Here is a 27,999-nt window from a genome sequence, read left to right as displayed (position 1 = left end):
TGGGGAAATTTGGGGGAAAATCCTTACACTTTGGGTCCAATTATGGGATTTTTTGGGGGAAATCCCGACATTTTGGGTCCAATTCTGAAATTTTTGGGGTCATTTTTTTGGCCATTCCTCGCGGTAGCCTTTTTTGGGCCATTTTGGGGCCGTTTTGGACGTTTTGGGAGCGGATTTTTTGGGAGCGGATTTTGGTGTGTTTTCGGGCTCAAAACAGGCGATTTTGGGGCATTTTAAGCGAAATAACCCCAAAGGAAGACGGCGACGGCCGTCATGATGACCGCGTTGACGTCGACCACCCGGCTCCACACCGGGTCCTCGGGGGGCGGGGCCACGAACTTGGCCCCGCCCCCCGCCCCTCCAGGCTCCGCCCCTTGACCAATTGGCTCCGCCCCCTGGGGCTTTGGCTCCACCCCTTTTCCCGTTGGCTCCGCCCCCTGGGGCTTTGGCTCCGCCCCCTGGCTGCTTGGCTCCGCCCCCACGTCTGGAAGAGGACCGGGACCCAGCTGGGACCGCGGTGTCCCCAAGGCCACCAAGGCCACCCGTGGTGTCCCCAAGGCCACCCAAGGTGTCACCAAGGCCACCCATGATGTCCCCAGGGCCACCCGTTATGTTCCCAAGGTCACCCAAGGTGTCCCCAAGTCGATGTTGATGTCCCCAAGGCCATTGTTGGTGTCCCCAAGGCCACCCATGGTGTCCCCAAGTCAACATTGATGTCCCCAAGGCCACCCACTGTGTCCCCAAGGCCACCCAAGGTGTCCCCAAGGCCACCCGTGATGTCCCCAAGTCATTGTTGATGTCCCCAAGGCCACCCAAGGTGTCCCCAAGGCCATTGTTGGTGTCCCCAAGTCAATGCTGATGTCCCCAAGGCCACCCATGATGTCCCCAAGCCCCCCCGTGGTGTCCCCAAGGCCATTGTTGATGTCCCCAGGGACACTGTTGGTGTCCCCAAGTCAATGTTAATGTCCCCATGGCCACTATTGATGTCCCCAAGGCCACCGTTGATGTCCCCAAGTCAACGTTGATGTCCCCATGGCCACTATTGATGTCCCCAAGGCCACCCAAGGTGTCCCCAAGTCAACGTTGTTGTCCCCAAGGCCATTGTTGATGTCCCCAAGGCCACCCGTGGTGTCCCCAAGTCAACGTTGATGTCCCCAAGCCCCCCCTTGGTTGTCCCCAAGCCCACCCGTGGTGTCCCCAAGCCCACCCATGATGTCCCCAAGCCCACCCAAGTTGTCCCCAACCCCCCCGTGGTGTCCCCAACCCCCCCGTGGTGTCCCCAAGCCCCCCCATGATGTCCCCAAGCCCACCCATGATGTCCCCAAGCCCCCCCATGGTGTCCCCAAGCCCACCCGTGGTGTCCCCAAGCCCACCCATGATGTCCCCAAGCCCACCCATGATGTCCCCAAGCCCACCCAAGTTGTCCCCAAGCCCCCCCGTGGTGTCCCCAAGTCAATGTTGATGTCCCCAACCCCCCCGTGGTGTCCCCAACCCCCCCGTGGTGTCCCCAACCCCCCCGTGGTGTCCCTTACCCTGCAGCTGGACGTCCCCCCCCATGGCCGGTTCCTTGTCCAGGTCGTCCCGCGGCTCCTGGCTGTTGCGGAGGCTGAAGACCAGGCGGTGGAGCTGGGGACAAGAGGACACGGGAGGGGGTGTCACCATGGTCACCCGGGTCCCTCCTCTTCCTCCCATGGCCACCCGGGTCCCTCATCTTCCTCCCATGGTCACCCGGGTCCCTTGTCTTCATCCCACACCCTCCTCTTCCTCCCGTGGTGGCCTGTGGCCATCGTGGACACTTGGGTGCCTCATCTTCATCATCATCATGGACACTTGGCTCCCTCCTCTTCCTCCATGGCCACTTTAGTCCCTCATCTTCATCATCTATGGACACTTGTGTCCTTCATCATCATCTACAGACACTTGGGTCCCTCATCTTCCTCCATGGACACTTGGCTCCCTCATCTTCCTCCATGGACACTTGGGGCCTTCATCATCACCTACGGACACTTAGGTCCCTCATCTTCATCATCTAAGGACACTTGGCTCCCTCATCTTCCTCCATGGCTACTTGAGTCCCTCATCTTCATCATCTACCATCACTTGGCTCCCTCATCTTCCTCCATGGCTACTTGAGACCCTCATCTTCATCATCTACAGACACTTGGGTCCTTCATCATCATCTACCATCACTTGGCTCCCTCATCTTCCTCCATAAACCCTTGGGTCCCTCATCTTCATCATCTACTGAGACTTGGGTCCTTCATCATCATCTATGGACATTGAAGAGCCCTCATCTTCCTCCATGGACACTTGGGTCCCTCATCTTCATCATCTACTGACACTTGGGTCCCTCATCTTCCTCCATGGACTCTTGGGTCCCTCATCTTCATCATCTACTGACATTTGGGTCCTTCATCATCATCATCTAAGGACACTTGGCTCCCTCATCTTCCTCCATGGCTACTTGAGTCCCTCATCTTCATCATCTACCATCACTTGGCTCCCTCATCTTCATCATCTACCAACCTCCCCCCCCATCATCATCATCCTCTCCGCCCCCCCCCCACCCAATGTCACTCACGTCCCCCCCCCCCCAAAATGTCACTCACGTGCCGCCGGGGGATGGGCGGGTAGCAGAGCGAGACGGCGATGATGATGGCGCAGGTGGCGAGGAAGAGGACGATGGCGAAGTGCAGGTAGTGGAGGCCGCAGATGAAGGCCGGGCAGCGCCCGGGGGCCTCGCACGTCCCCGTCCCCAACACGAACTCCGGCACCATCCGGCCCAGGCCCAGCAGCAGGCCCAGCACCAGGCCCCAGAAGGCGCCCTGGGGGGGGGGGGAGATGGGGTCTCATGGGGGGGTCCCATGGGGGCCACTTGGGTCTCCTGGTGGCCACTGGGATCTCCTGGAGGCCATTTGGGTCTCCTGGAGGTCGCTTGGGTCTTCTGGAGGCTACTGGGATCTCCTGGAGGCCACTGGGATCTCCTGGAGGCCATTTGGGCCTTCTGGGGGTCACTTTGATCTCCTGGAGGCCATTTTGGTCTCCAGGAGGCCACTTGGACCTTCTGGAGGCCACTGGGATCTCCTGGAGGCCATTTGTGTCTCCTGGAGGTCGCTTGGGTCTTCTGGAGGCCATTTTGGTCTCCTGGAGGCCACTTGGGCCTTCTGGAGGCTACTGGGATCTCCTGGAGGCCACTTTGGTCTCCTGGAGGCCATTTTGGTCTCCTGGAGGCCACTTGGACCTTCTGGAGGCTACTGGGATCTCCTGAAGGCCACTTGGGCCTTCTGGAGGCTACTGGGATCTCTTGGGGGTCACTTGGGCCTCCTGGAGGCCATTTTGGTCTCCTGGAGGCCACTTGGATCCCCTGGTGGCCACCTTGATCGCCCAGAGGCCACATTGGTCTCCTGGAGGCTACTTGGGCCTCCTGGAGCCTACTTGGGGTCTCTGGAGGCCACTTTGATCCTCTGGAGGCCACCTGGGTCTCCTGGGGGTCACTTGGGCCTCCTGGAGGCCACTTTGGTCTCCTGGAGGTCGCTTGGGTCTCCTGGAGGCCAATGGGTCTCTTGGAGGCCACTGGGATCTCTTTGGGGTCACTTGGGCCTCCTGGTGGCCACTTGGGTCCCCTGGTGGCCACTGGGATCTCCTGAAGGCCACTTGGGCCTTCTGGAGGCTACTGGGATTTCTTGGGGGTCACTTGGGCCTCCTGGAGGCCATTTTGGTCTCCTGGAGGCCACTTGGATTCCATGGTGGCCACCTTGATTGCCCAGAGGCCACTTTGGTCTCCTGGAGGCTACTTGGGTCTCCTGGAGGCCAATGGGATCTCCTGGAGGCCACTTGGGTCCCATGGAGGCCGCTTGGGCCTGCTGGTGGCCACTTGGGTCCCCTGGTGGCCACTGGGATTTCCTGGAGGCCATTTGGGTCTCCTGGAGGTCGCTTGGGCCTCCTGGAGGCCATTTGGGTCCCCTGGAGGGCAATGGGTCTCTTGGAGGCCACTGGGATCTCCTGGAGGCCATTTTGGTCTCCTGGAGGCCACTTGGATTCCATGGTGGCCACCTTGATTGCCCAGAGGCCACTTTGGTCTCCTGGAGGCCACTTGGGTCTCCTGGAGGCTACTTGGGCCTTCTGGAGGCTACTGGGATCTCCTGGAGGCCACTGGGGTCACTTGGGTCTCCTGTTGGCCACTTGGGTCCCCTGGAGGCCATTTTGGTCTCCTGGAGGCCACTTGGATCCCCTGGAGGCCATTTTGGTCTCCTGGAGGCCACTTGGATCCCCTGGTGGCCACCTTGATTGCCCAGAGGCCGCTTGGGTCTCCTGGAGGCCACTTGGGCCTTCTGGAGGCTACTGGGATCTCTTGGGGGTCACTTTGGTGTCCTAGAGGTCACTTTGGTCCCTTGGAGGCCACTGGGATCTCCTGGAGGCCATTTGGGCCTCCTGGGGGTCACTTTAGTTCTCTGGAGGCCTCTTTGGTCCCCTGGAGGCCACTTGGGTCTCCTGGTGGCCACTGGGATCTCCCGGAGGCCACTTAGGTCTCCTGGGGGTCACTTGGGCCTCCTGGAGGCCACTTTGGCCCCCCAGAGGTCACTTGGGCCTCCTGGAGGCCACCCGGACACCTCGGTCCCTTTGGTGCCACCCGGGTCCCCGTCAAGATCTCAGGGTACCCACGAGGCCTGCTTGAAGCCATGGACACTTGGGTCCCTCATCTTCATCATCTACAGACACGTGGGTCCCTCATCTTCCTCCATGGACACCTGGGTCCTTCATCATCATCATCATCATCATCTATGGACACTTGGGTCCCTCATCATCATCATCTACAACCCTTGAGTCCCTCATCTTCCTCTTCCTCCATAGACTTGGGGCCTTCATCATCATCTTCATCATCTATGGACACTTGTGTCCTTCATCATCATCTACCAACCCTTGAGTCCCTCCTCTTCCTCCATAGACCCTTGTGTCCTTCATCATCATCATCCATAGACCCTTGGGTCCCTCATCTTCATCATCTAAGGACATTTGGGTCCTTCATCATCATCATTATCATCTATGGACACTTGAGTCCTTCATCATCATCTACAGACACCTGGGTCCCTCATCTTCATCATCTAAGGACACTTGAGTCCTTCATCATCCTCTTCATCATCTATGGACACTTGGGTCCTTCATCATCATCTACCAACCCTTGAGTCCCTCATCTTCCTCCCTAGACCCTTAGGTCCTTCATCTTCATCATCTACCAACACTTGGGTCCCTCATCATCATCATCATGGACACTTGGGTCCCTCATCTTCCTCCATGGCCACTTGAGACCCTCATCTTCATCATCTATGGACACTTGGGTCCTTCATCATCATCTACCATCACTTGGCTCCCTCATCTTCCTCTTCCTCCATAGACTTGGGGCCTTCATCATCATCATCATTATCTGAGGACACTTGGGTCCTTCATCATCATCTTCAACCCTTGAGTCCCTCATCTTCCTCCACAGACCCTTGGGTCCTTCATCATCATCATCATCTACCAACGCTTGGGGCCTTCATCTTCATCTATAGATGCTTGGATCCCTCATCATCATCACGGACACTTGGGTCCTTCATCTTCATCATCTACAACACTTGGGGCCTTCATCATCATCTGCAACCCTTGAGTCCCTCATCTTCCTCCCTTGACCCTTGGGTCCTTCATCATCATCTACAACTCTTGAGTCCCTCATCTTCCTCTTCCTCCATAGACTTGGGTCCTTCATCATCATCATCATCTACAGAGACTTGGGTCCCTCATCTTCATCATCTAAGGACACTCGGGTCCTTCATCATCATCTACCATCACTTGGGTCCCTCATCTTCATCATCTATGGACACTCAAGTCCTTCTTCTTCATCATCATCATCATCATCATCATCATCATCATCATCATCATCATCATCATCAATCATCATCATCTAAGGACCCTTGGTTCCTTCATCATCATCTACCAACCCTTGAGTCCCTCATCTTCCTCCACAGACCCTTGGGTCCTTCATCATCATCATCATCATCATCATCATCATCACAGGACACTTGGTTCCTTCATCATCATCTACCAACCCTTGAGTCCCTCATCTTCCTCCATATACCCTTGGGTCCTTCATCATCATCATCCATAGACCCTTGTGCCCTTCATCTTCATCATCTAAGGACACTTGGGTCCTTCATCATCATCTACCAACACTTGGGTCCCTCCTCTTCCTCCACAGACCCTTGGGTCCTTCATCATCATCATCTACCAACACCTCGGTCCCTCATCTTCCTCCACGGACTCTTGGGTCCCTCATCTTCATCATCTATGGACACTCAAGTCCTTCATCATCATCATCATCATCATCATCTATGGACACTTGGGTCCCTCATCATCATCATCTAAGGACCCTTGGCTCCTTCATCATCATCTACCAACCCTCGAGTCCCTCATCCTCCTCCACAGCCCCTTGCGCCCCTCATCTTCATCACCCACCACCCCTCCTCATCCTCCTCCCCCCCAAAAAAAAAAAGCCCCCCCCCCCTCTCACCGGCTCGTTGACGCGGGGCACGAAGATGGCGAGGAAGAAGACGGCGGCGATGGGGGGCGTGAGGAAGCTGCCCACGGCCTGGATGTAGTCGAAGAGGCGCCCGCCCTGCGCCGCCTGCACCACCGGCAGCCAGGCCAGGCTCAGGCCCACCAGGACCACCATCCACAGCCTGCGGGGACACCGGGGACAACCCCATGGTCACCCCTCCTGGTGGCACCTCGTTGGGCGCGGTCAACCGTTGGCCAACGTTGGCAGCGGTTCTGTGGTGGTCCTGTGGTCCTGTGGTGGCCCCCATGGATCTGTGGTGACCCTTGGTGGCCCTGTGGTGGCCCTATGGACCTATGGTGACCCTATGGTGGCCCCGTGGTGGCCCTATGGACCTGTGGTGGCCCTATGGTGGCCCCGTGGCCCTATGGTGGCCTCATGGCCCTAAGGTGTCCCCATGGACCTATGGTGCCCCTATGGTGTCCCCATGGACCTATGGTGTCCCCATGGACCTATGGTGGCCCTATGGTGTCCTTGTGGCCCTATGGTGGCCCCATGGCCCTGTGGTGGCCCCATGGTCCTGTGGTGGCCCTGACGTCCTATGGTGTCCCCATGGCCCTATGGTGGCCCTATGGACCTATGGTGGCCCTGTGGTTGCCCCGTGGACCTATGGTGTCCCCATGACCTATGGTGGCCCCGTGGTGGCCCCATGGACCTATGGTGGCCCCATGGCTCTATAGTGGTCCCATTGACCTGTGGTGGCCCTATGACCCTATGGGGTCCCCATGGTGGCCCTGTAAAACTATGGTGGCCCCATGCACCTGTGGTGGCCCTATGGTGGCCCCATGGTCCTATGGTGTCGCAATGGCTCTATGGTGGCCCTGTGGACCTATAGTGTCCCCGTGGTGTCCCCATGGCCCTATGGTGGCCCCATGGCTCTATAGTGGCCCCATTGACCTGTGGTGGCCCTATGGACCTATGGTGGCCCCGTGGTTGCCCTGTAGAACTATGGCGGTCCTCATGGTGTCCCTGTGGCCCTATGGTGTCCCCATGGTATCCCCATGGACCTATGGTGGCCCTATGGTGGCCCTGTGGCCCTATGGTGGCCCCATGGATTTATGGTGTCCCCATGGACCTCTGGTGGCCCCGTGGCTCTATAGTGGCCCCATTGACCTGTGGTGGCCCTACAGACCTATGGTGGCCCCGTGGTGGCCCTATGGACCTGTGGTGGCCCTATGGTGGCCCCATGGTCCTGTGGTGTCCCAATGGCTCTATGGTGGCCCTGTGGACCTATAGTGTCCCCATGGTGTCCCCATGGACCTATGGTGGCCCGATAGCCCTATGGTGGCCCTGTGGTTGCCCCATGGTACTATGGAGACCACCATAGTATGGTGGCCCTGTGGCCCTATAGTGTCCCCATGGCCCTATGGTGTCCCCATGGCCCTATGGTGTCCCCGTGGCCCTATGGTGGTCCCCATGGACCAATGGTGGCCCAATGGCCGTATGGTGGTCCCGTGGCCCTATGGTGTCCCCATGGTGTCCCCATGGCCCTGTGGTGGCCCCATGGACCTATGGTGGCCCCATGGATTTATGGTGTCCCCATGGACCTATGGTGGCCCTATGGACCTATGGTGGCCCTATTGTGGCCTCGTGGCCCTGTGGTGTCCCCATGGCCCTGTGGTGGCCCCAAGGACCTATGGTGTCCCCATGGCCCTGTGGTGGCCCTATGGACATATGGTGTCCCCATGGACCTATGGTAGCCCCCCGTGGCCCTGTGGTGGCCCCGTGGCTCTATGGTGTCCCCATGGACCTATGGTGGCCCTATGGTGTCCTTGTGGCCCTATGGTGGCCCCATGGCCCTGTTGTGGCCCTATGGACCTATGGTGGCCCCGTGGTTGGCCCGTGGCCCTATGGTGGCCCCATGGCTCTAGCTCTATGGTGGCCCCATGGCCCTATGGTGGCCCAATGGCCATATGGTGGCCCCGTGGCCCTATGGTATCCCCGTGGTGGCCCCATGGCCCTATGGTGTCCCCATGGCTCTATGGTGGCCCCATGGTCCTGTGGTGGCCCTATGGCCATATGGTGTCCCCATGGTGTCCCCATGGCCCTATGGTGGCCCCATGGCCCTCTTGTGGCCCTATGGACCTATGGTGGCCCCATGGATTTATGGTGTCCCCATGGACCTATGGTGGCCCTATGGACCTATGGTGGCCCTATTGTGGCCTCGTGGCCCTGTGGTGTCCCCATGGCCCTGTGGTGGCCCCAAGGACCTATGGTGTCCCCATGGCCCTGTGGTGGCCCTATGGACATATGGTGTCCCCATGGACCTATGGTGGCCCTATGGTGTCCTTGTGGCCCTATGGTGGCCCCATGGCCCTGTGGTGGCCCCTTGGCCCTATGGTGGCCCTATAGCCCTATGGTGGTCCCCATGGACCTATGGTGTCCCCATGTACCTATGGTGGCCCCATGGATTTATGGTGTCCCCATGGACCTATGGTGGCCCTATGGACATATGGTGTCCCTATGGTGTCCCCATGGACCTATGGTGGCCCCATGGATTTATGGTGTCCCCATGGCCCTATGGTGGCCCAATGGCCGTATGGTGGCCCAATGGCCGTATGGTGTCCCCGTGGTGTCCCCATGACCTATGGTGGCCCTATGGTGGCCCCGAGGTACTATGGTGGCCCCATGGCCCTATGGTGTCCCCATGGTGTCCCCATGGCCCTATGGTGACCCTATGGTGGCCCCATGGCCCTACGGTGGTCCCCATGGTGTCCCCGTGTCCCCGTGGTGTCCCCAAGTCCCCCCGGTGTCCCCAACGTTCTCCATCCCCATGGTGCCCCCAGGTTCTCATGGTGTCCCCGTGTCCCCGTGGTGTCCCCAAGTCCCCCCGGTGTCCCCAACGTTCTCCATCCCCATGGTGCCCCCAGGTTCTCATGGTGTCCCCAAGTCCCCGTGGTGTCCCCAAGTCCCCCCGGTGTCCCCAACGTTCTCCATCCCCATGGTGCCCCCAGGTTCTCATGGTGTCCCCAAGCCCCCCCGGTGTCCCCAAATCCCCCTGGTGTCCCCAACGTTCTCCATCCCCATGGTGCCCCCAAGTCCCCGTGGTGTCCCCAAGTCCCCGTGGTGTCCCCAAGTCCCCATGGTGTCCCCAACGTTCTCCATCCCCATGGTGCCCCCAAGTCCCCATGGTGTCCCCAAGTCCCCGTGGTGTCCCCAAGCCCCCCGGTGTCCCCAACGTTCTCCATCCCCATGGTGCCCCCAGGTTCTCATGGTGTCCCCATGTCCCCGTGGTGTCCCCAAGTCCCCATGGTGTCCCCAACGTTCTCCATCCCCATGGTGTCCCCAAGTCCCCATGGTGTCCCCAAGTCCCCATGGTGTCCCCAACGTTCTCCATCCCCATGGTGCCCCCAGGTCCCCATGGTGTCCCCATGTCCCCATGGTGTCCCCAACGTTCTCCATCCCCATGGTGTCCCCAAGTCCCCATGGTGTCCCCAAGTCCCCGTGGTGTCCCCAAGTCCCCCCGGTGTCCCCAACGTTCTCCATCCCCATGGTGCCTCCAGGTTCTCATGGTGTCCCCAAGTCCCCGTGGTGTCCCCAAGTCCCCATGGTGTCCCCAACGTTCTCCATCCCCATGGTGCCCCCAGGTTCTCATGGTGTCCCCAAGTCCCCATGGTGTCCCCATGTCCCCATGGTGTCCCCAAGCCCCCCGGTGTCCCCAACGTTCTCCATCCCCATGGTGCCCCCAGGTTCTCATGGTGTCCCCAAGTCCCCGTGGTGTCCCCAAATCCCCATGGTGTCCCCAGTGTTCTCCATCCCCATGGTGCCCCCAGGTTCTCATGGTGTCCCCATGTCCCCGTGGTGTCCCCAAATCCCCATGGTGTCCCCAACGTTCTCCATCCCCATGGTGCCCCCAAGTCCCCATGGTGTCCCCAAGTCCCCATGGTGTCCCCAAGCCCCCCCGGTGTCCCCAAATCCCCATGGTGTCCCCAACGTTCTCCATCCCCATGGTGCCCCCAAGTCCCCATGGTGCCCCCAGGTTCTCATGGTGTCCCCAAGCCCCCCCGGTGTCCCCAAGTCCCCATGGTGTCCCCAACGTTCTCCATCCCCATGGTGCCCCCAGGTCCCCATGGTGTCCCCACGTCCCCATGGTGTCCCCAAATCCCCATGGTGTCCCCAACGTTCTCCATCCCCATGGTGCCCCCAGGTTCTCATGGTGTCCCCATGTCCCCCCAGTGTCCCCAAATCCCCATGGTGTCCCCAAGTCCCCGTGGTGTCCCCAAGTCCCCATGGTGTCCCCAACGTTCTCCATCCCCATGGTGCCCCCAGGTTCTCATGGTGTCCCCAGGTCCCCGTGGTGTCCCCAAGTCCCCATGGCGTCCCCAACGTTCTCCATCCCCATGGTGCCCCCAAGTCCCCATGGTGTCCCCATGTCCCCATGGTGTCCCCAAGTCCCCCCAGTGTCCCCAAATCCCCCCGGTGTCCCCAACGTTCTCCATCCCCATGGTGCCCCCAGGTTCTCATGGTGTCCCCATGTCCCCGTGGTGCCCCCAAGTCCCCCCAGTGTCCCCAACGTTCTCCATCCCCATGGTGTCCCCAAGTCCCCATGGCGTCCCCAACGTTCTCCATCCCCATGGTGCCCCCAAGTCCCCATGGTGTCCCCAAGTCCCCGTGGTGTCCCCAAGTCCCCCCGGTGTCCCCAAATCCCCCCGGTGTCCCCAACATTCTCCATCCCCATGGTGCCCCCAGGTTCTCATGGTGTCCCCATGTCCCCGTGGTGTCCCCAAGTCCCCGTGGTGTCCCCAAGTCCCCATGGTGTCCCCAACGTTCTCCATCCCCATGGTGCCCCCAAGTTCCCATGGTGTCCCCATGTCCCCGTGGTGTCCCCAAGTCCCCATGGTGTCCCCAACGTTCTCCATCCCCATGGTGCCCCCAGGTTCTCATGGTGTCCCCATGTCCCCGTGGTGTCCCCAAGTCCCCCCGGTGTCCCCAACGTTCTCCATCCCCATGGTGCCCCCAGGTTCTCATGGTGTCCCCAAGCCCCCCCAGTGTCCCCAGTGTCCCCCCAGTGTCCCCACCTGCCGGCGATGAGCAGCTGGCGCTGCGTGGCGTGGGGCCGCAGGCGCCGGTAGATGTCGAGGGAGAAGATGGCGCTGGCGCTGGCGAAGATGGAGGCCAAGGAGGACATCAGGGCCGCCAGCACCGCCGCCAGCATCAGGCCCCGCAGCCCTGCCGGGGCGGCGGTAATTAATTAGGCGGGTAATTAATTAGGCGGGGTGTTCATTAGGGAGCCCTAACGCAACGTGGTGGGCCTCCAGGAGGGCCACGGAGGTCGGAATCGGGGGTTAATGGCGGCTAATCTGGGATTATTGGGGGTTAATGTGGGATTAATGATGATAATATGGGATTAGTGGTGGTTTATATGGGATTAGTGCTGCTAATATGGGATTAGTGGTCGGTAATATGGGATTTATGGTCTCTAATATGGGATTAAAGGCCTCTAATATAGGATTAATGGTCGGAAATATGACATTTAGGGTCATTAATATGGGATTATTGGCCTCTAATATGGGATTAATGGTCGGGAATATGGCATTTATGGTCTCTATAATGGGATTAACGGCCTCTAATATGGGATTAATGGTCGGTAATATGGCAATTATGCTCTTTAAAATGGGATTATAGCCTCTAATATGGGATTAATGCTGCTAATATGGGATTAGTGGTCGGTAATATGGCATTTATGGTCTCTAATATGGGATTAAAGGCCTCTAATATGGGATTATGGGCCTCTAATATGGGATTCATGGTCGGTAATATGGCATTTATGGTCTTTTATATGGGATTAACGGCCTCTAATATGGGATTATTGGCTTCTAATATGGGATTAATGGTCGGTAATATGGGATTAATGGTCGGTAATATGGGATTAACGGCCTCTAATATGGGATTAGTGCTGCTTATATGGGATTAGTGGTCGGTAATATGGTATTAGTGGTTGGTAATATGGCATTTATGGTCTCTAATATGGGATTATTGACCTCTAATATGGGATTATTGGCCTCTAATATGGGATTAATGGTCGGTAATATGGCATTTATGGTCTCTAATATGGGATTATTGACCTCTAATATGGGATTATTGGCCTCTAATATGGGATTAATGGTCGGTAATATGGCATTTATGGTCTCTATTATGGGATTATGGCCTCTAATATGGGATTATGGCCTCTAATATGGGATTATGGCCTCTAATATGGGATTAATGTTGCTATTATGGGATTAATGGTCGGTAATATGGGATTAATGGTCTCTATTATGGGATTAACGGCCTCTAATATGGGATTAATGGTCGGTAATATGGGATTAATGGTCTCTATTATGGGATTAACGGCCTCTAATATGGGATTAATGGTCGGTAATATGGCATTTATGGTCTCTAATATGGTATTAACGGCCTCTAATATGGGATTATTGGCTTCTAATATGGTATTATGGCCTCTAATATGGTTTTATTGGCTTCTAATATGGGATTAATGGTCGGTAATATGGCATTTATGGTCTTTAATGTGGGATTAACGGCCTCTAATATGGGATTAGTGCTGCTAATATGGGATTAATGGTTGGTATTATGGCATTTATGGTCTCTAATATGGGATTAACGGCCTCTAATATGGGATTATGGGCCTCTAATAGGGGATTAATGTTGATAATATGGGATTAATGCTTGGTAATATGGCATTTATGGTCTTTAATATGGGATTATTGGTTGGTAATATGGCATTTATGGTCTTTTATATGGGATTATTGGCCTCTAATCTGGGATTATTGGTGGTTAATATGGGATTATTGGCCTCTAATGTGGGATTATTGGCTTCTAATATGGAATTAATGCTGCTAATATGGGATTAGTGGTCAGTATTATGGCATTTATGGTCTCTAATATGGGATTATCGTTCTCTAATATGGATTATTGGCCTCTAATATGGGATTAATGCTGATAATATGGGATTAATGGTCGGTAATATGGCATTTATGGTTTCTAATATGGGATTATTGGCCTCTAATATAGGATTATTGGCCTCTAATATGGGATTAATGGTCGGTAATATGGCATTTATGGTCTCTAATATGGGATTAATGTCCGCTAATATGGGATTAATGGTCGGAAATATGGCATTTATGGTCTCCATTATGGGATTAACGGCCTCTAATATGGGATTAATGCTGATAATATGGGATTAGTGGTCAGTGATATGGCATTTACGGTCTCTAATATGGGATTATGGCCTCTAATATGGGATTAATGGCTGCTAATATGGGATTAATGGCCTCTAATGTGGGATCAATGGCCGTTAATCAGGGATTAATAGATTTAATAGCTGCTAATAACCCATTAATAGGCATTAATAATCCCATAAAATCCCATATAATCCCATATAATCCCACATAATCCCATATAATACCATAAAATCCCATATAACCCCATATAATCCCATATAATCCCACATAATCCCATATAATACCATATAATACCATAAAATCCCATATAACCCCATAAAATCCCATATAATCCCACAAAATCCCATATAACCCCATACAATCCCATAAAATCCCCTATAATCCCACATAATCTCATAAAATCCCATATAATCCCACATAATCCCATATAATCCTACCGGTGGGCAGCAGGGTGACGACGAGGCGCGGGTAGGCCACGTTGGAGCAGCCCGCGGGGGAGCCGCAGGCGCGCAGGCAATCCTCGGGGTCCGAGCAGCCCACCACGTCTGCGGGATTAGGGGATTAGGGCCGGGATTAGGGCCGGGATTAGGGGATTAGGGCCGGGATTAGGGGATTAGGGACGGGATTAGGGGATGAGGGTCGGGTTAAGGTATTATGGCCGGGATTAGGGGATTAGGGGCGGGATTAGGGGATTAGGGTCGGGATTAGGGGGATGAGGGACCGGGTAAGGGGATAAAACACGGGATTAGGGGGAATAAAAGCGAGATTATGGGGTTTATGGGTGGGATTAGGGGTTTTAGGGCCGGGATTAGGGGATTAGGGGCGGGATTAGGGGATTAGGGCCGGGATTAGGGGATTAGGGCCGGGATTAGGGGATTAGGGCCGGGATTAGGGGTTTTAGGGACGGGATTAGGGTATTAGGGTCGGGATTAGTGGATTAGGACCGGGATTAGGGTCGGGATTAGGGGATTAGGGTCGGGATTAGGGGATTAGGGCCTGGATTAGGGGATTAGGGCCGGGATTAGGGGCTGAGGGGCTGCGTAAAGGGATGAGGAGAGGGCGGCCATCTTGGGAGGCCATTTTAGGTAGCCACATTGAGCGGCCATCTTGGGCAACCATCTTGGGTGGCCATCTTGGATGGCGGCCATCTTGGGTGGCAGCCATCTTGGGTGGCCATTTTAGGTAGCCACATTGGGCAGCCATCTTGGCCACCCCTTTAGCACCTCCCCCCATCCCCGGGCAACCGTTTGGGGATTTGGGCTAGCGGGGGGCGGGGCGGGCACGCACCGGGGAAGAGGAGGCGGGCGGCCATGCCGGGCAGCCATTTTAGGTAGCCACATTGGGTGACCATCTTGGGCGGCCATCTTGGGTGGCAGCCATTTTAGGTAGCCACATTGGGCGGCCATCTTGGGCAACCATCTTGGGTGGCCATCTTGGATGGCGGCCATCTTGGCTGGTGGCCATCTTGGGTGGCCATTTTAGGTAGCCACATTGGGTAGCCATCTTGGGCAACCATTTTGGGTGGCCATCTTTGATGGCAGCCATCTTGGACAGCCATCTTTGGTGGCGGCCATCTTGTGAGGCGGCCATCTTAGGTAGCCACATTGGGCAGCCATCTTGGGCAACCATCTTGGGTGGCCATCCTGGGTGGCGGCCATTTTAGGTAGCCACATTGGGTAGCCATCTTGGGCAACCATCTTGGGTGGCCATCTTTGATGGCAGCCATCTTGGACAGCCATCTTTGGTGGTGGCCATCTTGGGAGGCGGCCATTTTAGGTAGCCACATTGGGTAGCCATGTTGGGCAACCATCTTGGGCGGCCATCTTGGATGGCAGCCATCTTGGCTGGTGGCCATCTTTGGTAGCCATTTTAGGTAGCCACATTGGGCGGCCATCTTGGGTGGCCATCTTGGGTGGCAGCCATTTTAGGTAGCCACATTGGGTAGCCATGTTGGGCAACCATTTTGGGCGGCCATCTTGGGTGGCAGCCATCTTGGGCGGCCATTTTAGGTAGCCACATTGGGCGGCCATTTTGGGCGGCCATCTTTGATGGCAGCCATCTTGGCCACCCCTTTAGCACCTCCCCCCGTCCCCGGGCATCCATTTGGGGATTTGGGCTAGCGGGGAGCGGGGCGGGCACGCACCGGGGAAGAGGCGGGCGGCCATCTTGGGTGGTGGCCATATTGGGCAGCCATTTTAGGTAGCCACATTGGGCAGCCATCTTGTGTGGCAGCCATTTTAGGTAGCCACATTGGGCATCTTGGGCAACCATTTTGGGTGGTGGCCATCTTGGGCCGCCATTTTAGGTAGCCACATTGGGCGGCCATCTTGGGTGGCAGCCATTTTAGGTAGCCACATTGGGTAGCCATGTTGGGCAACCATTTTGGGCGGCCATCTTGGGCAACCATCTTGGGCGGCGGCCATCTTGGATGGTGGCCATCTTGGGTAGCCACATTGGGTGGCCATCTTGGCCACCCCTTTAGCACCTCCCCCTGTCCCCGGGCAACCATTTGGGGATTTGGGCTAGCGGGGGGCGGGGCGGGCACGCACCGGGGAAGAGGAGGCGGGCAGCCATGCCGGGCAGCCATTTTAGGTAGCCACATTGGGCAACCATCTTGGGTGGCCATCTTGGACAGCCATTTTAGGAGGCGGCCATCTTGGGAGGCAGCCATTTTAGGTAGCCACATTGGGCGGCCATCTTGGGCAACCATCTTGGGTGGCCATCTTGGATGGCGGCCATCTTGGGTGGCAGCCATCTTGGGTGGCCATTTTAGGTAGCCCCATTGGGCAACCATCTTGGGCGGCGGCCATCTTAGCTCACCCCCCCCCCCCCGGGCAACCATTTGGGGATTGTGGCTAGCGGGGGGCGGGGCAGGCACGCACCGGGGAAGAGGAGGCGGGCGGCCATCTTGGGTGGCGGCCATCTTGGGTGGCCATTTTAGGTAGCCACATTTGGCGGCCATTTTGGGTGGCCATCTTTGATGGCAGCCATCTTGGCTGGTGGCCATCTTGGGCGGCCATTTTAGGTAGCCACATTGGGCAGCCATCTTGGGCGGCGGCCATCTTGGATGGTGGCCGTTTTAGGTAGCCACATTGGGCAACCATCTTGGGTAGCCATCTTGGACAGCCATTTTAGGAGGTGCCATCTTGGGTGGCCATTTTAGGTAGCCACATTGGGCGGCCATCTTAGGTAGCCATGTTGGGCAACCATCTTAGGCGGCCATCTTTGGTGGCAGCCATCTTGGTAGCCATCATGGTCGGTGGCCATCTTGGGTAGCCATTTTAGGTAGCCACATTGGGTAGCCATCTTGGGCAACCATTTCGGGTGGCCATCTTTGATGGCAGCCATCTTGGACAGCCATCTTTGGTGGCGGCCATCTTGTGAGGCGGCCATTTTAGGTAGCCACATTGGGTAGCCATGTTGGGCAACCATCTTGGGCAGCCATTTTAGGTAGCCATCTTGGGCAGCGGCCATCTTGGGTGGCCATTTTAGGTAGCCACATTGGGCGGCCATCTTGGGCAGCCATCTTTGATGGCAGCCATCTTTGATAGCAGCCATCTTGGGTAGCCATTTTGGGCAACCATTTTGGGCGGCCATCTTGGCCACCCCCTTAGCACCTCCCCCCGTCCCCGGGCAACCATTTGGGGATTTGGGCTAGCGGGGGGCGGGGCGGGCACGCACCGGGGAAGAGGAGGCGGGCGGCCATGCCGGGCAGCACCATGAGGAAGACGGGCAGCACCTTCAGGTAGCCGCAGAGCACGCAGCCCGCCCGCATGTGCAGCAGCGAGCGGGCCGCCAGGCAGCGCTGCACGATCACCTGCCGGCACCAGTCACTCCCAGTAGCTCCCAGTAACTCCCAGTAGCTCCCAGTAGCTCCCAGTTCCTCCTAATCCCCACCTGCTCCCACCTAAAACCCATTCCGGTAGCTCCCAGTCCCTTCCAGTTGCTCCCAGTGTCTTCGAATACCCTCCCAGTACCTCCAAATCCCCTCCCAGTAGCTCCCAGTCCCCTCCCAGCCCTTCCCCATTCCCTCCCAGTAGCTCCCAGTTCCTCCTAATCCCCTCCCACTCCTGCCTAAAACCTCTTCCGGGAGCTCCCAGTCCCTCCCAGTAGCTCCCAGTAGCTCTCAGTCCCTCCCAGTCCCTCCTAGTCCCCTCCCATCCCCTTCCAGCCCCCTCATACCCCCTCCCAGTGCTTCCCAGTCCCTCCCAGTCCATCCCAGTCTCTTCCCAGCCCCCTCATACCCCCTCCCAGTGATTCCCAGTCCCTCCCAGCCCCTTTCCAACACCTCCAAGTCTTTCCCAGTACCCTCCCAGTACCCTCCCAGTCCCTCCCAGTACCCTCCCAGTCCCTCCCAGTCCCCCACAATCCCCTCCCAGTGCATCCCAGTCCCTCCCAGTGCCCTCCCAGTGCTTCCCACTTGCTCCCAGTCCCCTCCCAGTCTATCCCAATACCCCTTCAGCCCCCTCATACCCCCTCCCAGTGCATCCCAGTCCCTCCCAGTGCCCTCCCAGTGCTTCCCACTTGCTCCCAGTCCCCTCCCAGTCTATCCCAATACCCCTTCAGCCCCCTCATACCCCCTCCCAGTGCCTCCCAGTCCCTCCCAGTCCCTCCCAGTCTCCCCCAATCCCCTCCCAGCCCCCTCATACCCCCTCCCAGTGCCTCCCAGTCTCCCCCAATCCCCCCCAATCCCCCCCCAATCCCCTCCCAACCCCCCCCAATCCCTCCCAGCCCCCCTCCCAGTGCCTCCCAGTACCTGGTCGGTGCACCAGTACCAGCCGGCGGTGACTCCCAGTCCCAGTAAGAGCCCCGGCCAGGGCAGGTCGGTGCCGGGGGGGCGCAGCAGGCGCAGGGCCAGGGCCCGGGGCGAGGGGCACGGCCCCGACACGTTGTGGGGCAGCGCCAGGGGGAAGCGCTGCCACAGCGACGGCAGCCCCCCCACCGCCGACAGGGCTGCGGGACCAGTAGAAACCAGTAAGAACCAGTATAGACCAGTATAGACCAGTAAAGACCAATATGAGCCAGCATAATCCCATATAAAGTGGTACAAACCAGTATGAACCAGTATGAACCAGTGCTAACCAGTATGAGCGAGTAGAGCCCACTAAGGTTCAAACCGGTATGGAACACTAGAAACCAGTATAAACCAGTATAAACCACTATAAACCACTATAAGCCAGTATAAGCCTATATAAAGTGGTATAAACCAGTAAGAACCAGTATGAACCAGTGCTAACCAGTACGAGAGAGTAGAGCCCACTATGGTTCAAACCAGTATGGAACACTGGGAAACAGTATAAACCAGTATGGACCAGTATAGACCAATATAGACCAGTACAGACCAGTATGAGCCACTATAAACCAGTATAATCCCATATAAAGTGGTACAAACCAGTAAGAACCAGTGCTAACCAGTACGAGAGAGTAGAGCCCACTATGGTTCAAACCAGTATGGAACACTAGGAACCAGTATAAACCAGTACGAACCAGTATAAACCAGTACAGATCAGTATAAACCAGTACAGACCAATATGAGCCACCATAAACCAGTATAATCCCATATAAAGTGGTACAAACCTGTATGAACCAGTATGAACCAGTGCTAACCAGTACGAGAGAGTAGAGCCCACTAAGGTTCAAACCAGTATCGAACACTAGAAACCAGTATTAACCAGTATAAACCAGTAAGAACCACTATAAACCACTATAAGCCAGTATAAACCAATATAAAGTGGTACAAACCAGTATGAACCAGTGCTAACCAGTATGAGAGAGTAGAGCCCACTATGGTCCTAACCCATATGGAACACTAGAAACCAGTATGAACCAGTATAAACCAGTACAAACCACTATAAACCACTATAAGCCAGTATAAACTGGGATAAAGTGGTATAAACCAGTACAAACCAGTAAGAACCAGTGCTAACCAGTACAAGGGAGTAGAGTCCACTAAGGTCCAAACCAGTATGGAACACTAGGAACCAGTATAAACCAGTATAAACCAGTAAACGCCTCTACAAACCACTATAAACCAGTATAATCCCCTATAAAGTGGCTTAAACCAGTAGAAACCAGTATGAACCAGTACGAACCAGTACAGCCTAACAACCGCCTCTCAGTCCCCCCCAATCCCCTCCCAGTCCCTCCCAGTGCCCCCCAGTCTGCTCCCAGTGCCCTCCCAGTATAAACCAGTCCCCTCCCAGTCCCTCCCAGTCCCCTCCCAGTATAAACCAGTACCCTCCCAGTGCCCCCCAGTCCCTCCCAGTGCCCCCCCAGCCCCCTCCCAGTATAAACCAGTGCCTCCCAGTATAAAACAGTGCCCTCCCAGTCCCCCCCAGTCCTCCCCAAATCCCCCCCAATCCCCTCCCAGTCCCTCCCAGTCCCCCCCAGCCCTTTCCCAGTATAAACCAGTCCCCTCCCAGTGCCCCCCCAACCCCTCCCAGTCCCCCCCCGGCCCCATCCCAGTATAAACCAGTGCCTCCCAGTATAAACCAGTACCCTCCCAATCCCCCCCAATACCCCCCCACCCCCTCCTAGTGCCCCCCTGGCCCCCTCCCAGTATAAACCAGTCCCTCCCAGAGCCCCCCCAACCCCTCCCAGCACCCCCCCAACCCCCTCCCAGTATAAACCAGTATAAACCAGTATAAACCAGTTCCCACCGTAGCCCGCCAGCACCGAGGCCCCGCCCACGATCAGCAGCGTCTGCACCACGTCCGCGTACATCAGCGCCGCCAGGCCCCCTGCGGCCAGTAGAAACCAGTATAAACCAGTATAAACCAGTATAACCCAGTAGAAACCAGTAGAAACCAGTATAAACCAGTATAACCCAGTATAAACCAGTATAAACCAGTATAACCCAGTATAAACCAGTATAAACCAGTATAACCCAGTAGAAACCAGTATAACCCAGTAGAAACCAGTGCCTCCCAGTATAAACCCGTATAACCCAGTATAACCCAGTAGAAACCAGTATAACCCAGTAGAAACCAGTGCCTCCCAGTATAAACCAGTATAACCCAGTAGAAACCAGTATAACCCAGTAGAAACCAGTATAACCCAGTAGAAACCAGTATAAACCAGTAGAAACCAGTGCCTCCCAGTATAAACCAGTCCCCTCCCAGTCCCCTCCCAGTCCCTCCCAGTGCCCCCCCAGCCCCCTCCCAGTAGAAACCAGTTCCCTCCCAGTATAAACCAGTGCCTCCCAGTAGAAACCAGTCCCCTCCCAGTCCCTCCCAGTGCCCACCAGTCCCCTCCCAATCCCCCCCAATCCCCCCCAATCACTCCCAGTGCCCCCCCAGCCCCCTCCCAGTATAAACCAGTCCCCTCCCAGTCCCTCCCAGTCCCCTCCCAGTATAAACCAGTGCCTCCCAGTATAAACCAGTCCCCTCCCAGTCCCTCCCAGTGCCTACCAGTCCCTCCCAAACCCCACCAATCCCCCCCAATCCCTCCCAGTCCCCCCCCAGTCCCCTCCCAGTCCCTCCCAGCCCCCTCCCAGTGCAAACCAGTCCCCTCCCAGTAGAAACCAGTGCCTCCCAGTATACACCAGTCCCCTCCCAGTCCCTCCCAGTCCCTCCCAGTGCCTACCAGTCCCTCCCAAACCCCCCCAATCCCCCCCAATCCCCCCCAATCCCCCCCAATCCCTCCCAGTCCCCCCCCAGCCCCCTCCCAGTATAAACCAGTGCCTCCCAGTAGAAACCAGTCCCCTCCCAGTCCCTCCCAGTGCCCACCAGTCCCCTCCCAAACCCCCCCAATCCCCCCCAATCCCTCCCAGTGCCCCCCCAGCCCCCTCCCAGTAGAAACCAGTGCCTCCCAGTATAAACCAGTGCCTCCCAGTAGAAACCAGTCCCCTCCCAGTCCCTTCCCAGTCCCTCCCAATCCCCCCCAATCCCCACCAATCCCTCCCAGTCCCCCCCAGTCCCCTCCCAGTCCCTCCCAGCCCCCTCCCAGTATAAACCAGCCCCCTCCCAGTATAAACCAGTGCCTCCCAGTATAAACCAGTCCCACCAGTGGCCGTGTAGATGCCGGTGGCCGCCAGCAGCGCCCCCACGGCCCCGTAGAGCTCCCAGCCCAGCGCCTCCCGGATGAACACGGCCCCCGAAAACATGTCCACCTGCGGACCCAAAATCCCCCGAATTTACCCCAAAACGGCACCCGAATCCCATAAGGAACCCCGGTCCCAGAGGGTGTGGCCATAAAACCCCAAATCCCAGAGATTTGCCCCAAATCCTACAAAATTCTACCCCAAATCCTATAAAAACCCCAAATATTATAGGATATGGTCACCCACCAGACCCAAAATCCCCCGAATTTACCCCAAAACGGCACCCGAATCCCATAAGGGACCCCGGTCCCAGAGGGTGTGGCCAAAAAACCCCAAATCCCAAAAATCTACCCCAAATCCTACAAAATTCGACCCCAAATCCTATGGAAACCCCAAATACCAAAGGATGTGGCCACCCTCCAGACCCAAAATCCCCAGAATTTACCCCAAAATATCACCCCAAAACTCCCAAAATCCCCAAATCCTTCACTACATGGTCATAAAACCCCAAATCCCAGAGATTTGCCCCAAATCCTATAAGGTTCCACCCCAAATCCTATAAAAACCCCAAGTCCCATAGGATATGGTCACCCACCAGACCCAAAATCCTCAGAATTTACCCCAAAATTTCAGCCACCAACCCCCAAAATCCCCAAATCCCAGAGGGTGTGGCCATAAAACCCCAAATCCCCAAAATTCACCCCAAATCCTACAAAATTCGACCCCAAATCCTATAAAAACCCCAAATATTATAGGATATGGTCACCCACCAGACCCAAAATCCCCAGAATTTACCCCAAAATATCACCCCCAAACCCCCAAAATCCCCAAAACCCAGAGGGTGTGGCCAAAAAACCCCAAATCCCAGAGATTTGCCCCAAATCCTACAAAATTCGACCCCAAATCCTATAGAAACCCCAAATACCAAAGGATATGGCCACCCACCAGACCCAAAATCCTCAGAATTTACCCCAAAATATCACCCTAAAACCCCAAAATCCCCAAATCCTGGAGTACACGGCCATAAAACCCCAAATCCAGAGATTTGCCCCAAATCCTACAAAATTCTGCCCCAAATCCTATGGAAACCCCAAATCCATAGGATATGGCCACCCGCCAGACCCAAAATCCCCGGAATTTACCCCAAAATATCACCCCCAAACCCCCCAAATCCCCAAATCCCAGAGGGTGTGGCATAAAACCCCAAATCCCGGAGATTTGCCCCAAATCCTACAAAATTCTGCCCCAAATCCTATAGAAAACCCAAATACCAAAGGATATGGCCACCCACCAGACCCAAAATCCCCAGAATTTACCCCAAAACGGCACCCGAATCCCATAAGGAACCCCAGTCCGGAGGGTGTGGCCAAAAAACCCCAAATCCCCCAAATTCACCCCAAATCCTACAAAATTCGACCCCAAATCCTATGGAAACTCTAAATATCAAAGGATATGGCCACCCGCCAGACCCCAAATCCCCAGAATTTACCCCAAAATATCACCCTAAAACCCCCAAATCCCCCAAATCCCAGAGGGTGTGGTCATAAATCCCCAAATCCCAGAGATTTGCCCCAAATCCTATAAGGTTCTGCCCCAAATCCTATAAAAACCCCAAATACCAAAGGATATGGTCACCCACCAGACCCAAAATCCCCGGAATTTACCCCAAAATTTCAGCCCCAAACCCCCAAAATCCCCAAATCCCAGAGGGTGTGGTCATAAAACCCCAAATCCCCAAAATTCGCCCCAAATCCTACAAAATTCTGCCCCAAATCCTATAAAAACCCCAAATACCATAAGATACAGCCACCCGCCAGACCCAAAATCCCCAGAATTTACCCCAAAATGGCACCCTAAAACCCGAAAAATCCCCAAATCCTGCAGTACATGGACATAAAACCCCAAATCCCCCAAATCTGCCCCAAATCCTATAAGGTTTTGCCCCAAATCCTATAAAAACCCCAAATCCCATAGGATATAGCCACCCACCAGACCCAAAATCCCCAGAATTTACCCCAAAATATCACCCCCCAAACCCCCCAAATCCCCAAATCCCAGAGGGTGTGGTCATAAAACCCCAAATCCAGAGATTTGCCCCAAAATCCTATAAGGTTCCACCCCAAATCCCATAAAAAACCCCAAAACCCCCATAAATAACCCCAAAACCCCCCCAAAACCCCAAAATCCCCATAATTAACCCCAAATCGCATAAAACCCCCAAATCCCCCCAAACTCCCCCTTTTCCCCCTTTCCCCCCTTTCCCCCCCGACCCCATAAAACCCCCTAAAAACCCCCAAACCCCACAAAACCCCCAAAATCCCCGTAATTAGCCCCCAAACCCCCAAAAACCTCAAAATCGCCGTATTTAGCCCCAAATCCCATAAAACCCCAAAACCCCCAAATCCCCCAAACTCCCCCACCCCCCTTTCCCCCCCCGACCCCATAACCCCCCCCTAAAAACCCCAAACCCCATAAAAACCCCAAAAACCCCAAAAACCCCCAAATCCCCCTAAATAACCCCAAAAACCCCCAAAACCCCAAAATCGCCGTAATTAGCCCAAATCCCATAAACCCCTAAAAACCCCCAATCCCCCCAAACTCCCCCTTTTCCCCCTTTCCCCTCCTTTCTCCCCCGACCCCATAAACCCCCCCGAAAAACCCCAAATCCCCTAAAACCCCAAAAACCCCCAAAATCCCCATAATTAACCCCAAAACCCCAAAAGCCCCAAAATCCCCATAATTAGCCCCAAATCCCATAAACCCCTAAAAACCCGAAATTCCCCCAAACCCCGCTTTCCCCCCCGCCCCCCCCGACCCCATAACCCCCCCTAAAAACCCCAAATCCCCCCAAAACCCAAAAACCCCATAATTAACCCCAAAACCCCCAAAAGCCCCAAAATCCCCATAATTAGCCCCAAATCCCATAAACCCCTAAAAACCCCAAATCCCCCCAAACTCCCCCTCCCCCCCCTTTCCCCCCCTTTCCCCCCCGACCCCATAAACCCCCCGAAATCCCCCAAATCCCCCAAAAACCCAAAAACCCCAAAATCCCTGTAATTAACCCCAAATCCTACAAAAACCCCAAAATCCCCATAATTAACCCCAAAAACCCCAAAACCCCAAACCCCCCTAACCCCCCCTTTCCCCCCCGACCCCATAAACCCCCCCTAAAAACCCCAAATCCCCTAAAACCCCCAAAACCCCACAAAAAAAAACAAAACCCCCAAAACCCCAAAATCCCTGTAATTAACCCAAATCCCCCAAAATGCCTCCAAAATGGCCGGAATTTGCCCCAAAAACCCCAAAACCCCAAACCCCCCTAACCCCCCCTTTCCCCCCCGACCCCATAAACCCCCCTAAAAACCCCAAATCCCACAAAAAACCCAAAAACCCCAAAATCCCCATAATTAACCCCAAAACCCCCAAAATGCCCCAAAATGGCCGGAATTTGCCCCAAATCCCATAAAACCCCAAATCCCCCCAAAGCCCCCCACCCCCCCCTTTCCCCCCCGCCACCCCCGACCCCATAACCCCCCCTAAAAACCCCAAATCCCCAAAAACCCCAAAAACCCCCTAAATTACCCCAAATCCTACAAAAACCCCAAAATCCCCATAATTAACCCCAAAAACCCCAAACCCCCCTAACCCCCCTTTTCCCCCCCGACCCCATAAACCCCCCGAAAAACCCCAAATCCCCTAAAACCCCAAAAAAAACACAAAAACCCCAAAGCCCCAAAAACCCCAAAATCCCCATAATTAACCCCAAAACCCCCAAAGCCCCAAAATCCCCATAATTAGCCCCAAATCCCATAAAACCCCAAATCCCCCAAATCCCCCCAAACTCCCCCACCCCCCCCTTTCCCCCCCGCCCCCCCCGACCCATAACCCCCCCGAAAAACCCCAAATCCCCCAAAAACCCCAAAAACCCCCTAAATAACCCCAAATCCTATAAAACCCCAAAATCCCCATAATTAACCCCAAAAACCCCAAAACGCCAAACCCCCCTAACCCCCCCTTTCCCCCCCGCCCCCCCCGACCCCATAAAACCCCCCTAAAAACCCCAAATCCTATAAAACCCCAAAACCCACTAAATAACCCCAAATCCCCCAAAAAGCCCCAAAATCCCCATAATTAACCCCAAAAACCCCAAACCCCCCTTTCCCCCCTTTCCCCCCCGCCCCCATAACCCCCCCTAAAAACCCCAAATCCCCCAAAACCCCAAAACCCCAAAATCGCCGTAATTAACCCCAAATCCCCCAAAAGCCCCAAAATCGCCGGAATTAACCCCAAATCCCATAAACACCCAAATCCCCCCAAACTCCCCCAACCCCCCCCTTTTCCCCCTTTCCCCCCCGACCCCATAAACCCCCCCTAAAAACCCCAAACCCCACAAAAAAAACAAAAACCCAAAAACCCCAAAATCCCCGTAATTAACCCCAAAACCCCCAAAACCCCAAAATCCCCATAATTAGCCCCAAATCCCATAAAACCCCCAAATCCCCCCAAAACTCCCCCACCCCCCGTTTCCCCCCCGCCCCCCCCGTCCCCATAACCCCCCCTAAAAACCCCAAACCCCCCAAAAACCCCAAAATCCCCATAATTAACCCCAAAAACCCCCAAAAGCCCCAAAACCCCCATAATTAACCCCAAATCCCATAAACCCCCAAAACCCCCAAATCCCCCCAAACTCCCCCACCCCCCCGACCCCATAACCCCCCCTAAAAACCCCAAATCCCATAAAAACCCCAAAACCCCAAAAACCCCAAAATCCCCATAATTAACCCCAAAAAGCCCCAAAATCGCGGGAATTTGCCCCAAACCGAGACTCGGGCGGCCCCGTAGAGCAGCAGCGAGAGCAGCGCCAGCAGCGGCCGCAGCCGCCGGGCCCCGAAGCGCAGCGCCAGGAACCGGGGCAGGGTCGGCACCTGCGGCACTGGTTAGACTGGTTTGTACTGGTTTATACTGGGTTATACTGGTTTATACTGGTTTATACTGGTTTATACTGGTTTGGACTGGTTTGGACTGGTTTGGACTTGTTTGGACTGGTTTGGACTGGGAGGGCACTGGGAGGGCACTGGGAGCAATATAGGAGGGGATTGGGAGCACTGGGAGGGAGTTGGGGGGCACTGGGAGGGACTGGTTTATACTGGTTTGGACTGGTTTGGACTGGGAGGGGATGGGAGGGGAGTGGGGGGGGACTGGGGAGGGGTTGGGGGGCACTGGGAGGGGACTGGGAGGGATTGGGAGGGGGTTGGGGCGCACTGGGAGGGACTGGTTTATACTGGGTTATACTGGGTTATACTGGTTTGGACTGGGTTATACTGGTTTGGACTGGTTTGGACTGGGAGGGAACTGGAGAGAGCTGGGAGGGAACTGGGAGGGCACTGGGAAGGGGCTGGGGGGCACTGGGAGCGATATAGGAGGGGATTGGGAGCACTGGAAAGGGGTGGGGAGGGACTGGGATGGACTGGTTTATACTGGGTTATACTGGTTTGGACTGGTTTGGACTGGTTTGGACTGGTTTATACTGGGAAGGGCTGATTTGGACTGGGAGGGGGTGAGAGGGGAGTGGGGGGGGACTGGGGAGGGGTTGGGGGGCACTAGGAGGGATTGGGAGGGGGTTAGGGGGCACTGGGGGGCACTGGGAGGGACTGGTTTATACTGGTTTGTACTGGTTTATACTGGTTTATACTGGTTTATACTGGTTTGGACTGGTTTATACTGGTTTATACTGGTTTATACTGGGAGGGGCTGGTTTGGACTGGGAGGGCACTGGGAGGGCACTGGGGGGGGACTGGGAGGGGCTGGGAGGGGACTGGGAGGGACTGGTTTATACTGGGAAGAAACTGGAAGGGGACTGGGAAGGGATTGGAGGGGTACTGGTGTGTACTGGGACAGACTGGTTTATACTGGGAGGGACTGGGGGGGGACTGGGGGGGACTGGGACCAGTATGGGAGGGACTGGGAGCACTGGGAGGGACTGGTTTCTACTGGTTTCTACTGGTTCCTACTGGTTTATACTGGTTTATACTGGTTTATACTGGGAGGGGACTGGGCGGGCTGGGAGCGGCCCCGCCCACCCCCGTGACGTCCCGGTGACGTCATGATGACGTCATCACTCACCCCTGCCCGCAGGTAAATGGGGCCGAAAACCCAACCCAGCAACAGCACCACGAACATGGCCTGGG

The 27,999-nt window shown here is 55.8% G+C and overlaps 1 protein-coding gene across 1 annotated transcript; it reads right to left on the bottom strand.

Annotated features, from left to right (window-relative positions):
• Positions 1-8: 8 nt before the first annotated feature.
• On the bottom strand, positions 9-27,997 carry LOC137846565 (sodium/glucose cotransporter 2-like). The gene is made up of 12 exons (XM_068664565.1): positions 27,935-27,997; positions 26,632-26,736; positions 21,775-21,880; positions 20,430-20,510; positions 18,527-18,723; positions 17,452-17,587; positions 14,208-14,315; positions 11,608-11,758; positions 6,545-6,713; positions 2,610-2,825; positions 1,533-1,626; positions 9-484 (listed from the first exon to the last, which is right to left on the bottom strand). Exons 1-12 carry the CDS (start codon positions 27,989-27,991, stop codon positions 234-236), a joined length of 1,671 nt encoding a protein of 556 aa, XP_068520666.1. The 5' UTR covers positions 27,992-27,997; the 3' UTR covers positions 9-233.
• Positions 27,998-27,999: the final 2 nt, after the last annotated feature.

This window comes from Anas acuta, chromosome 33 (genome assembly GCF_963932015.1).
Source record: "Anas acuta chromosome 33, bAnaAcu1.1, whole genome shotgun sequence".
NCBI classification, from domain to species: Eukaryota; Metazoa; Chordata; class Aves; order Anseriformes; family Anatidae; genus Anas; species Anas acuta.
This window is presented reverse-complemented; position numbering and strand designations above follow the sequence as displayed.

Excerpts from the sequence above, each read along its gene's own strand:
- LOC137846565 (XM_068664565.1), bottom strand. The coding sequence starts at position 27,991 with ATGTTCGTGGTGCTGTTGCTGGGTTGGGTTTTCGGCCCCATTTACCTG. Across the intron at positions 14,316-17,451 it reads CGCCCGCCTCCTCTTCCCCG|ACGTGGTGGGCTGCTCGGAC; the intron begins GTGCGTGCCCGC and ends CTAATCCCGCAG. Across the intron at positions 11,759-14,207 it reads CGTCACCCTGCTGCCCACCG|GGCTGCGGGGCCTGATGCTG; the intron begins GTAGGATTATAT and ends CCGCCCCGGCAG.